At 34.2% G+C, this 13754-nt stretch overlaps 1 protein-coding gene and 1 long non-coding RNA gene across 2 annotated transcripts; both read right to left on the bottom strand.

The window, feature by feature from the left end:
• Nucleotides 1-939: 939 nt before the first annotated feature.
• Nucleotides 940-8969, bottom strand: LOC140758110 (uncharacterized). Its single transcript, XR_012104075.1, has 3 exons — nucleotides 7499-8969; nucleotides 6654-6735; nucleotides 940-1195 (listed from the first exon to the last, which is right to left on the bottom strand). It is a non-coding gene; the product is annotated as an uncharacterized lncRNA (long non-coding RNA).
• A 311-nt stretch (nucleotides 8970-9280) lies between these two features.
• LOC140780254 (elongation factor G-2, chloroplastic-like) lies at nucleotides 9281-13232 on the bottom strand. The gene is made up of 4 exons (XM_073125673.1): nucleotides 12899-13232; nucleotides 10740-12154; nucleotides 9741-10253; nucleotides 9281-9623 (listed from the first exon to the last, which is right to left on the bottom strand). The coding sequence occupies exons 1-4, from the start codon at nucleotides 13143-13145 to the stop codon at nucleotides 9453-9455; spliced, it is 2346 nt and encodes a 781-aa protein (XP_072981774.1). The 5' UTR covers nucleotides 13146-13232; the 3' UTR covers nucleotides 9281-9452.
• Between the last annotated feature and the right edge of the window lie 522 nt (nucleotides 13233-13754).

The raw sequence follows: 13754 nt of genomic DNA, 5'->3' as shown, positions 1-13754 counted from the left end.
GAGGGCATAGAATTATTTAGGTCTAAGAAAATTCGTATACGAAAACGGCCCATAATTGTCGGATATATTAAAATTATTTACTATACGGACTTAGTTTATCCAATATTTGTGCTAACTTTTGAAGGGAAATATTTATATGTACTTCTTTAGAATAATAAACTTTCAATGTGGGACTAAATAACAATAGCAAATACCTTGATGGGTCAGATGTACTAGGTCGAGCAATAGGCGGACATAACGGGTTGGGCTTCAGTGTCTAGGCAAATCAGGCACAATAACCACATCTAACTTTAATAGGGGGAAAAATTTTGGTTATCCCTAGGTTCGCTAACTCATGTGCAGCATGGTTAGCCTCCATATAATAATGAAAGAAATAAGATAAATTGATAATATTAATGAAAGAAAAGATATTAAAAAAGGAGACGACGATATCTCATAAAGAATGCAGTTTTAAGTTGTAATACGTAAGTAATTATGTAAGAGTCTAATTCGATTAAGAATGCGAGAAAGTTATGTTGTTGAACATTGATCAGTGTACGATGTAATGCTTCCACTAAAGGTGTAAACGAGCCGAGCTTGATCGAGCCTGGCTCTAATCAAGCTTAATTGAAATTAATTTTGAGCCTGTCTTTGTGATTAAGAATTTCAATTCAAGCCAATTTCGAACTCGAGCCAATTTCAAGCTTTAAACGAGCTTAAACGAGTTACTCAATTAGCAATTTCAATCCTTATCAATTTCAAACCATTTTCGAGCCTGAGCAAGCTTGAATTAATTTAGGCTTGAATTAAGCTTGAAATAAAACCTAATTCAACTATAAAGATATAAATATTATCAAAATATAAATTACAAGCAATAAAGATAAATGGGTTAGAAAACTACAAGCAACCAAAATATAAATTACAAGTAACAAAGATAATTGTCTTAAAAAACTACAAGCAACCAAAATATAAATTACAAACAATAAAGATAATTATGTCAGAAAATAAGCAACCAAAATATAAATTACAAGCACCATTTCAATTGTGTAAAAAAGTTAAATTAAACAAAAGTATTTCTACTAAGTTGCGATAGGAACATAGTTCTTAATTGAACAAATCTAACAACCCTCGATATCATCAAAAGCAGACTGAGACATTTTCACTTCCAAGTTCCAACTTCTCCAACAACAAATCATCATTGAGAATCTCTTCTATCCTGATCAATCAACCAAGATAAATTTATCACATTAATACAAACCAAGTATAAAAATTAAACTAATGTATGAATCAAGATAAATATATCATACTAAATGTATCACACCAATTCAGATCATTCTAATGAACCACTTCAGATCATTCCAATAAACCTCAAAATCCAATCTTTCTTGACGAACAAGCAACAAAACACAAAACCCAATAGCAAAATCCCTCAAAACCTTCACCTTCAGCAATCTACGACAGATCCAACATTCCAAAGTGAAAAACAAGCAAAAAAAGTAGTCGACGACAACGAAGTTTCAAAGAAACCCCTCTGAAAAGATGAGGAAAAGGAACATTGAATCATACCTTGAAATCAAAGATCACAGCTTTATGTCTCCTCTTTGTGGAGGTGGTGCGGAGGTGCCGACGAGCGGAGGTGTCGTCGTGCGGAGGTGCCGGTATGCGGAGGTGGTGCGGTCGACGTCGGCATCGACTAGGTTGGTAGTGGGAGTAAGAACGGCTGAATGGGTGAAGAACTAAAGAGTGAAGATTGGGTTTTGACTTTTGCGGCTGCTTAACTCTTTTGATCTAAATCATCTAACCTAGAGAGCATGGAGATAGGGTTTTGATCTAATGGCTGAAATTTTGAATGGGTGAAAGGGTTTTAATTTGATGGTTCATATTAATTTGATATTATTCATATATATATATATATATTCGAGCCTTATCGAGCCGGCTCGGGATCAAGCTTGGCTCGAATTTAATTTTGAGCCTAGCTTTAATGATCAAGCTCGACTTAGCCTATTTTCAAGCCGAGCTTGATCGAGCATTATCGAGTTGAGCTTGAGCCGGCTCGATTATTTTGACAACCCTAGTTTCCACGAAAGGTTAATGCACAACACTCACAAGAAGGGTATTATCATTGGAGAGAATGCCCCGTCAATATTGATTTGAGCCCACTAATAGGTCGATTCTACCATGCATTTTTCTATTAGTAGTTGAGTTCTTATATATTTATATCATCAGAAAGAGGATTTGGTTGCTAATTTCGTGCTTAGTTTGGCATACAAATTCATTAAGGTGCTTCTAGAGTAACTACAAGTCGTGGGCAATGATACACCTATAGAGGTTGAGCTCATTCTTTGTTAGATTTGATCATTGTCTAATCTACATGAAATTACCTTTTAAAATAAATAAAAGCAATATAAACAAATGTTGAATAATTTAAATATTATGCATCATTTGTTATAAAAACTCATCCCATCCCTCAATTAGACATCCAAAAAATGTTCGAACTTGTGTATGATTTTTTACAAGAAATGTGTAAGCATTCAGACGAATATAATGATTAAACTCTAGTTTTAATTAGTTCATTGAAAATCTTTTCTTCTGCATAAATACATAATCAATCTTTTTCTATAACAATATTTCCTTCTCTGATTACCAAAAGAACATCATGAATTGCTTCCTTTATAACTCTATATTCTCACTTCCTCATCTCTTTGAGTTTTTATTTTTCTTGTCATTTGGGAATGACTTATCTTGAGAAAATTCTTGTACAATTCAAAATCAACTCTAGTGTCAATCAGCTCATTTATTCTATATAAATAAATGGTAAAAAATTTCTCTATAATAGAATTTCTTTTATTTTTCTGCCAAAGTAATGTTATGAATTCGCTTCCTTTATAACTTCATATTATTCCACTTCCTCAACTCTTTGAGCGTTTCTTTTAGCTTGAAAAAAATCCTTACATATTCAATTCAGGATAATTTATTATGAAAGGAAAATCACTAGTCATATTACTAAATAGTTTTAATTGGTGTATTGTAGAGTATGATTGCCCTTCGGGACTTTGGCGGATATGATAATTATATGTTTGCAACTAAAAGATATATGAGTATTAGTTGTGTATTGACTTAAGTGCAAAACTGCAAGTTAAGATAGAGATTTTTTAGTGTAACCTATATTTATGACTTTTGGGCATGACATTCGAACAATCATCTTGACATTCAAAAGACCTCGTAGAACTTCTTTTATGTTTGGACATACGAATAACATTCAAATAACTCCTAAATGAACTAAAGATTTGCCATGGCATTCGAACGTCCTAATAAGCCTATTCGACCTAAAGTCTTATCTAAAAAGGTATTTTGTAGTGTTAAAATTTTAATATATCCTCATAAAAAAGGGAGATAGAAAAGTGGGTGCCACACGTATTCTGAGAATGATCTTTTATTAGCTTCATTTTTCTATTTGGTATCTTCTCTATCAAATTTTATTCCTTTTATCTAAATATTATGAGGGGATCATCTAGTTCTAGGATAAGTTGTTCTTTCTGGATGTTATATTATTGTGTTAAAATAAGATTTTTTTTATTGATTTTGGATTATGTTTGAGTGATTTATCCCTACTTGTACTCCATTATTTATTAGTGGATCCTCTCGTTGTCCTCGCCTATGGATGTTATCTTATAGCCAAGCTATTCCTGCCTAGATCTTTGTCTCATAATCGTCGATTTGGATCATCCTGCTTTCACATATACATAACATCATATAACAATTAGATTTATTACAAATACGGATTAAAGCCTATACATAACTCAGACCTTATAATGGATCATATCACATTATGATTAGCAATGACACATTACGAAGAATAACTCATACTAATGATGCTACATTAGGCACCAAAATTGATGAGATTACATTGGAACATATTTTGCTAGTGTCTAATTTAGAACGCAAGGTCAGTAACTCATGATCATTCTTTAAATTATGAATTTATTAAAATGATTTCTCTATAAAGGACATGGCAACAAACAAAGTTCTTCTAAGGGCATCATTTTATATATTATTTCCTTGCCCTTGATGACTCTTCATTCAATGTGTTTTTAAGTTGTTAATAGTGAGACTTAGCACCTTAGAATTCCCTTTTAGAGCTATCTCTTTTATAGAGAAATAGAAATCTTTCTTCCTAAGCAAGTGTTTAATTATTTTCTCAATATTTTATTATCATTGTGATATGTAGCTCTCTCTTTCACCTCTCTATACATTCACATATCTTAATATAATTTATTTTTATTTTGTCTTCTCAGAAACATGTTAGATTTAGCACTAAGATTGAGTCATTCATAAGATGTTAATCAAAATTTAAATTATATTATGAGATTAGAAGAATTGACAATATAGAAAAAGGGCAACAATCCTCACACCTTAAAAGTAAGTCTTTACTCATAATTGTTGATTATTTAAACTCTTCATTAAGTGAAACAAGTAACTAACATTTGCTACAAGTGGTGCCAAATGAAGAACAACTTATCATCCCCAACATTTACACCTAATACCACTTCAACTCATGTTGAAATATCTAAGCCTCAAAGTGATTAGATTATACTAATTAAGATAACACCCATGCTCCAATAGTTTCACCTATTTCAAATTGCTTAGATAATAAGACTCTCCACCCAACATAACGCATTGCATCTTTCATGCTGAACAAAATATAGATTATATGATCGCATGACTTAAAGGAAATTGACATATAACTAATCTCAAGTATACTAACTTGTATGAGATTACTCATATTTCACAAGATCCCAAGATTACTACTTGGTATAACATAAAAATATTAATTGGATTCTTATGTCGTGTTCCCACGACGTATATAATAAGTTATAAACATACTTTTAATTAAATTCAGATAGTTCCTTGGAAAAATTAAAAACTCGGATGCTTGTTGAAGGATCCCACCAACTAGGTAGGGCAGACTTTTATAACATTTACCTTACTCTTTCTCAAAATTGACATATTTGTCAATTGTACATCAAGAATACATTTTTATGTAGTTCCTACACTGTATCGATTTTATGGATCAACCACTATATTTTATTAACAAATAATTTTTAAATCATAGTTGGCTTGAATTGATCATCACTCATTTTTTCTTAAGCAATGAGTTGTTTTATAGTATTTCACACCTATCACCATTTATATGATCCCGTTGATGCCACCGTTGTGCTTTTGTGCTATTTGTTTCTTTTAGAGAAATGGTGTCCCAAGTAAATTGATGCTATTGGGATTTGAATTATGAGCTCACTTAATCATTTGAGCAATATACTATTGGCATCATTGCACTTTTGTTATTATTTTGATGGTATCATTATGACAAGGTTATATGAGTCTATTCTTTCATACAAAAGATCTTAGACTCTATATATATATATATATATATATATATATATATATATATATATATATATATATATATATTTTTAGCATTGCTTGTTTTGAATTCAAGAGGGGTCCTGAATTTTGTTAGGAAATCTTATCTAAGTTCAGTAACTAAATATCTGTTTATCCTTATTATCTCTAACCAAGTTAACTCCCTAATAAAAAAAAATTCTAATATAAATTTAAATTGATTCTAATTTTAACCTTGACATGATTTAAATCTATCACTTTTATCATTAAAATCAAAGGGTATTTTGGTCTATTAATTATATATATTATTTATTTCCCTCCATAAATAATAATTTTTTATTTTTTACATCACATCAAAAGTAATAATTACACTTTAACTTAGTTTACAATCAAACACTATATTTTCTTAAACTAGTTTAAGGTACATAAATCAAGACTAAGAAATAGGACCACCTAATTAAGTTCGGGCTTAGCCTCAACTAAAATATAGGGATCCAAGTGATCTATGCTATAAATGGTCTAGTTTAATCTAAAACTAAGTATGCAATTAATATTTTATATCGAGCTCACATAATAAATCAAAAGCCAACAATAATTCTAGTGACCTATTCTACATTATTTCCAAATTCACTGTACTATCCGAGCCTCAATGGGGCCTTTCAATATTTGACTTTATAAAGCCAAATGTTACATTTTCCATTTGTAGCTACTTTGAAACATGAATTTGATGTAAAGGGTCTTAGTCTCTTTAATTTTTTGGAGCAATCCAAGTGATTCATGCTATAAATTGTATAGTTTAGTCATAAACTAAGTATATAGCTGATATTTTACATCGAGCTTATATGATAAATTGTAGGCCAATAACAACTCTAATAATCTCAAAGACAAAGGATTCCTTAGACTCTACATCTTTTTTAAATTTAGTGTACTATTAGAGCTTTAATGGGACCCTTCAACATTTGACTTTATAAAGCCAGATGTTACTTTTACTTTTACCATCAACCTTGTTTCACAATGGAAAGCTATTTTCAAATAGTAAAAATAATGCATTGATACATACACGGCATTATCAATCCTAGCATACATCTCTAAAAATTTACCTCACTTTAGTTATATGCTTACTCAAACGCAGATTAATTGAGAGCTCTCTAAATAGTCAATCAACTGCAACTACTATATTGTTTTGGTTTCCAACTGCATATAATGGTTTGCACATAAAAATGATAATAATAATGCACACTTTTACAATCAAGCATTAAAACTGAATATCATACCATCACATATATCACTGCTGAAGTTATTTGGCTATCTTCTCTTCTTCAAGATCTTAATTTTCCTCTCAAATCTCCTACAATCCTATATTGTGAAGGAAAACGTATAAGCCCAGCATCTCTTGCAAAAGAAAAAGAAAATGCAATACATCAAACTTATATAAATTTTTAACATTGCACAATATTTTTCCAATAAGAAATCTTCACCAAATATAGCATTGATATCTTCACATTTTTTTCAACATATGTCATATTGAGCTGGTGTATTGTAGGCTCATTGAATAGCCTTACATATAAAAGTAAATAACTTGTAAACCTCTCTAGGGACCTTAAAAAGGTCGTAAAAGCTAATATAAAGTTATTCAACACTAAATATTATTATAAATATTCAATTAGATTCTAAACTCATCATTTTTTCCTAATGTTTCTTGAGCTTTCTAAGTTGAACCAAATAACTTTGAGAAAATTAAGAACTTCTTTTATTTCTAAAATTTAAAATATAATCTATATAAATCGTGCAGCACAACACCAAGGGATACCGAAGGAATGAAAGAGACCCAAATTAGACTTATTCAAAATAAAATATGCTCAATTCCTAGTGGCATGTGTTAGCATGAATAACCATGATGGATTATCGATGGACTCTACCCTATATTGATGTAGATAATTCACTAAGATGATATGTATCGACCTATATCGGCTGTACTGACAAGCAAGACAATTCATGAACAAAATGGTAATTATACTAGAGAAAGCAAAGGCAAAAATAAAGATACAAGTGAAGTTGAGACTTTCATGACTGATCGGAATAAAAGTTGCTATTAGAAGAGACAAAATATATCTATCACCTTGAGGGCATTTTGAAATTTTTTGACTTGGGCTTTTCATTGAACATCTGATGAGCAATGCTACTAACTTTGACACGCTGCCAAACTGATAAAAAATTTGGAAAGATCTGCTGAAAACTTAAGAGCTTGACACCGTGAAAATTTTGTCAAACAATTAATGAGTATTTGCTGAAAATAAAACTACTAAAGAATGGGAGTTTAATACAGTGAAATTTCGTCAAATATTAGGTAGGCACTTGCTGAAAAATAATACTGCTGCTGCTCTTGACATAATGAACTTTTGTCAAACACCTAGTGAGCATCGCTGAAAAAATTGCCTAATGCTATGTGGCTTTTCGCAAACACTTGGATAACAAACTTCCAAAGCTTCCTTAACTTCAATGCCAAGAATAGTGGGCTATAGAAAGAATGGGATATGATTCGCTGGCTGGTACAGTCAGTGTGCCTTTTCATCGAAAAATTAGTGAGCAAGCCTTCAAGACTTCCTTATCTTCAATTCTAGTAATAATAAGCTGCAGCAGAAGTAAAGCAGGAAAGGTAGCTACACTAACCCACGGTAAAGCCAGCTGTAAGAGAAGACGGCGCTGTGGAAGAAGCGACATCTAACGTGGTCAACTGACACAACGCGGTTTGGGGAGGCTGTAGAGAGAAGAGCTGGTTTCTTCACCAAGAATTTGTGGACAACTACTGTTTGAGCTGCTCGTAGGAAGGAGGCCATGAGCTGCTCATCGAAGAGCTCGGATTGAGCCAATATGTCAGAGAACCTAATGGAGGCGGTGAAGGGGACCCTAAAAGTCGGGATGCTCTGATACCTTAAAACAATGCAAAGCCTAATCCTAGCTGGGATTTAGAGAGAAGAGAGGAAGATGGGAGAAGATTTGGTGAAAAATGTATTGCTTGATTTGATGAAAGGAGACTTAGCCCTGTTTACATAAAGTCACTATATATCTAAATAAATATAACATAATGTAATAACTCTAATAGCCACGTATAATGGACGTGGTCCAAAACCAGAAAGATAGATGCATCTTGGTGAATAGGTGATTCAATGCCAGATACTGCATAGAAGGGACAGCATCAAGAACACCAAGATCAATTTAGATCACTGAAATTGAAGATTGTACTCAAGTGATCGACAGCTGAAACAATCTTAACTTAGAAGAAATTATTGAATCGAGAGCTCCTGCGAGTACAAGTTGGCTGGCAACATAATAAAAGGTATATATCTCAAAACCCAAAAGGAAATCACTCAAAGCCACAAACAATAAGTTTTCAAGCTTCAATAATGATTTCAGGAAGGGCTGCAATATTCTATGGACTGTGTGTTTCTTTATTGACTGGTCATTGCCACAAGAATAGGAAAAAGTGCACGGGTCTTGATTGTCGGATACGAAATTTTGAACTAAAATCAACTCGATCTAGTGAAGAGGTTCATCTTAGATTCCATGAGTTGTACTAAGTCCAAGAAAGAGCCAACTGGGAGTTTCTAGACATGATATGGTACAATAGAGAGCTTAGATATATTTCCACATTCATAATAGAGAGCTTGAACTGCTTAGGAATTCACATTTTGATGCCTGGGATAAATCGGTGACAAAAATAGATACTTGATGGAAAAGAAAGACGAACGAATGGTTTGATATTTTCGTCTAAAAAATAAAACTAAATTTCTTCTGTATTAATTGTGAGATGTAATTTATTTTGATAAATAAAATTTGGGATGAGGTTAGTTTGGTCAAAAGCTCTTCTTTTAGGGAACAAGTGCAGACCAAAGATGTCAAGTGGAAAAATAAACTTTAGATTAGATGATGTCCTTATTACACTTCAAAATAAATATGAAGATCACAGATTGCTAGTTTTGACCTGAACTATTGCTACAAATTATCGCCTGAACAGGTCAATCCACTTGCATGAACTAACACTCTCAACAAAACATTCAAACAAAAGGAATGGCTCAAGCTGTAGCAGCTTCTTGTTTTGCAGCAGTGAGCTGGTTTTGGATGTGTTGTGGGACAACATCAAACTTCGCAAGTTGCATCGTGTACGAAGCGCGTCCTTTTGTCATTCCGCGAAGAGTGCTTACATACTGGAACATTTCGGCCAGTGGTACCAAAGATTCAACTACCTATATAGTAGAAACATCAGAAGACTCTGATTAATTCCAGAAAGATGGCACTCATGTAAAAAGGTCATGGAAAAGATGTTTATAGGATGACACAAAATATGGTATGTGTTTTATTACCTTTAGACCCCCTGGCTTATCACCAAAACTGTTAATCTGGCCTCTCCTTGAGTTTAGGTCCCCAATAACATCACCCAAATGCTCTTCAGGGGTCACAACTTCAACTTCCATAATTGGTTCGAGCAGTTTTGGAGCAGCCTTCCTCACTCCCTCGCGAAAAGCACCTCGGGCTGCCAGTTGAAATGCTAGAACACTAGAATCGACATCATGGTAGGAACCATCTACTAGTACAGCTCGAACATCAACCACTGGGTAACCAGCAAGAACGCCATTGCTCATGCATTCTTCCAACCCTTTCATCACTCCTGGGATGTATTCTTTTGGCACCGCCCCACCCTTTATTTCACTCTTGAATTCATACCCGCTTCCTGCTTCCAAGGGTTCAAACCTCACTGTGATGTCTGCAAACTGTCCTTGTCCACCAGATTGTTTTTTGTGGACATATTGCACCTCCGAGACTCTTGAAATACTTTCACGGTAGTTAACCTGGGGTGCACCTACATTTGCTTCAACCTGTTTATGCAGTAAAAGTTAGATGAATAAAAGGAAATGGGAAAACTAAGAACAGAAGCTTCATATATACCAATTAAACTAGCAACCTGAAAATGAAAGATATTAAGTTGCAAAAGATCATGTATAAATATGGTTTCACCACACAATCTTTCATGTCATGAGTGTATCTCTAAATCAGATAATTTTATCATGTAATAGAAAGAGTTCTTTGCAGAAAAAATTGATAACATTAACGATCCAGGTAGTTGTTCAAACTTCAAAGAGCATCGACTGATTATGTAGCTACTAAGGCAGTCTTAGAGAGAAGGCAACTATATAATATTTAAGATATTTTCAAGTTTAAGATCAATAGTTTTTACAAAAATTGCCTTAATCGTACATGAATTTCATAAACTTATAAAAGTGACACCGATTTGCTAACAAATTCAAGAAAGAGATGCTTTCACATAGAATAGATTACTGAGTATTATAAGTTAAAGCACTAACCTTGAACTCTCTCTTTAGCCTATCAACAATGATTTCGAGATGCAGTTCTCCCATTCCTTCAATAACAGTTTGGTTTATTTCTTCATCCCTAGAAAAGTGAAAAGATGGGTCTTCCTGCGCAAGCTTAATTAATCCAACTGCCATTTTATCAATATCAGCCTTGGTCTTCGGTTCAATTGCAACCTTAATTACAGGATCAGGAAAGTCCATACGTTCAAGCACTATTGGTTTCTCTGGATCAGAGAGTGTTTCACCTGTGATTGTGTCTTTCAGACCAGCAAGAGCAACAATATCACCCGTCAAAGCAAATTTAATATCCTCCCTACTATTTGCATGCATCTCTAGAAGCCTCCCAATTCTTTCCTTCTTTCCTTTGTTTGCATTGAGAACATAAGAACCAGCAGTTAACTTCCCAGAGTACACTCTCACAAAAGTCAGTGATCCCACAAAAGAATCGCTCATGATCTTGAAAGCTAGCCCAGCAAATGGTTCATCATCACTAGGAAGCCTTTCGATGGTTACTTCTGGGTTGTCAGCATCAGAACCCTTCATTGGTGGAACATCCAGTGGTGAAGGCAAGAAATCAACAACAGCGTCAAGCAATGGTTGAACGCCTTTGTTTTTAAATGCTGATCCACATAAAACTGGAACAAAGCTGCCGGATATTGTGCCTTTCCTGATTAATTTCTTCATAGTTTCCTCATCTGGTTCAATTCCTTCTAGATAATTTTCCATAGCTTCATCATCTAATTCAACAATAGTTTCTATCATCTGTGTTCTGTAATCTTGGGCCAATTCTTGGAGATCAGCAGGTATGTCTTCATATGCAAATTTTGCACCTAATTCTTCTCCTGACCATATAATAGCTTTCATCTTCAGTAGATCAACTACTCCTTGGAAGTTGTCCTCTGCACCAACAGGCAACTGAACAACTAGAGGTTTAGCACCCAAGTTTGTGACTATCATGTCCCTAGTTCTGAAAAAGTTAGCCCCAAGGCGATCCATTTTGTTAACGAAACATATTCTAGGAACTCCATATTTGTCAGCTTGTCTCCACACAGTTTCAGATTGTGGTTCCACCCCAGCAACACTGTCAAATAGACATATAGCACCATCCAAAACTCTAAGAGCACGCTCAACTTCAAGTGTAAAATCGACATGGCCAGGTGTATCAATAATGTTAATTCTGTGGTTGTTCCAGAAAGTGGTAGTTGCCGCAGATGTTATGGTTATCCCTCTTTCTTGCTCCTGCTCCATCCAGTCCATAGTGGCTGTTCCTTCGTGTACCTCACCAATTTTATAATTCCTTCCTGTATAATAGAGAACGCGCTCCGTGGTAGTAGTTTTCCCAGCATCTATGTGAGCCATAATTCCAATGTTCCGGTAATCCTTCAGCGGTACTGCGCGCTTTGATTCTGACATTCAAAAGATTGAATAAAAATTACTTGCATGTCAAACAAATGCTTCTTATGGGCCCAAATATCTCTTAATATTTCAAGAAGAAAAAGATTGATGGGGCAATTTTTTTCACATCTCACCTTAAGGATATCTTTGTATTATTAGTTCTTTGGCAAAGAAAATAGGGATGTACAATTTGAAATTTGTTGAGGAGCATTTTCAAATTCCAGGGGAACCTGCTACTACTGTTGACGATCTCTAGTTAAAAAAAAATGGAGAAGTGAAATAATAATAAGGGTGCCTTATATACCATGTTGTCAAAAAAAAAAATCTACCAATACTAATAATAAGGATGTCCAAGTAACAAGTACACCTAAAACGTAGAACTAAGAAGCCAAGTTGTCCTACAGATCATCTAGAAAGATCTTGGCTTCATAGAAAAATCATGTGAGAAAATTAAGCCATTAATTGCTAGCATATCATATAAGGAGAATACATTGCAATGCGTTAATTGAATTAAGTGCTAAAGTAGGGATATATATATTGCATTGCAAAGCTAAACTAGGAATACATACTGCCGCATTAAATCAAAGCCAAAATTTTGTTAATCCTTAGTCTTATTCTGAGTAATTTACACAAACACCAAGAAACCACTCCCCGCTATTAAAATATCAACAAAGATATAAGGTTAACATAGCACAACGTCAATTAAGAAACCAGAAAGGGAGGTTTAGGAGTAGGACGAGGTCAAAAACGCTAACCATCTGGAGCAGCCATTGCGACGACGGAGAGACTCGACCTCGACTCCCGCAACAACGGAAGCTGCGCATTCGAGCACAGGCGAAGGTTTCCGAAGAGGTCGGAGGCGGAGGCGCGGCGGAGGCGAGAGTCGAATAAGGATTTGGGTCCGAGGAAGCGGCGGGAGGCGAGAGGTGGAAGACGGCGAGAGCCGTGTAAGCTACTGCAGGCTGCAGAGGGCGTTGCTCCAATGGCCGCTTCTCCCGCCATGGTTTCCTCTCTCTCTCTCTCTCTCTCTCTCTCTCTCTCTCTCTCTCTCTCTCTCTCCCTCTCACCCGCCTTAGCTCTCCGCTTCGGATAATAGAAGATGCGAGGTATGGTTCTTTTATCACAATTTTGGATTATAAAATAGGGAAAAAGAAAATATAGGAAATAAATATAAGCTACTTTGCCCCAATTTTTGGTTTAAATATCAGATATACCATTTCGGCAAATTATGTTTGATATATCGGCTCATCTATTATCAAATTACAAATTTAGGCTACTTTTACTGATTTAGATTAATTTATTATTTATCTAATCGAATTAAACTTCGAGGTGTATACTGTTAAAAATTAGAACGTACTTTTTGATATTAGATATACGTCTAAATTACATATCTAGTGCGTAACATTTTTTTTAAGATCTTAATGCACACATCATTAAAATTGCAACGTACATATTGCATAGGTGATGCGTATATATTACATAGGTAATGCGTGACATTTTTATTTTTTAAAATTAGAACATACCTTCTGTATTTACGATACATATAAATTACATAGATGATGCGTAACATTTTTTTTTAAATCTCGATGCACACGTGCATATTATAAATTA

Source organism: Typha angustifolia, chromosome 3 (assembly GCF_048772165.1).
Source record: "Typha angustifolia cultivar Huaian chromosome 3, ASM4877216v1, whole genome shotgun sequence".
Lineage (NCBI taxonomy): Eukaryota > Viridiplantae > Streptophyta > Magnoliopsida > Poales > Typhaceae > Typha > Typha angustifolia.
Note: the sequence above shows the minus strand (reverse complement) of the source record. Positions and strands in the feature narration are given on the sequence as shown.

Bases quoted from the DNA above. Each gene is read 5' to 3' on its own strand.
- LOC140780254 (XM_073125673.1), bottom strand. From the start codon at position 13,145: ATGGCGGGAGAAGCGGCCATTGGAGCAACGCCCTCTGCAGCCTGCAGT. The intron at 12,155-12,898 runs GTTAGCGTTTTT...TTTGAATGTCAG, and splicing joins CGCAATGGCTGCTCCAGATG to AATCAAAGCGCGCAGTACCG. The intron at 9,624-9,740 runs GTAATAAAACAC...TCTACTATATAG, and splicing joins ATAAGCCAGGGGGTCTAAAG to GTAGTTGAATCTTTGGTACC.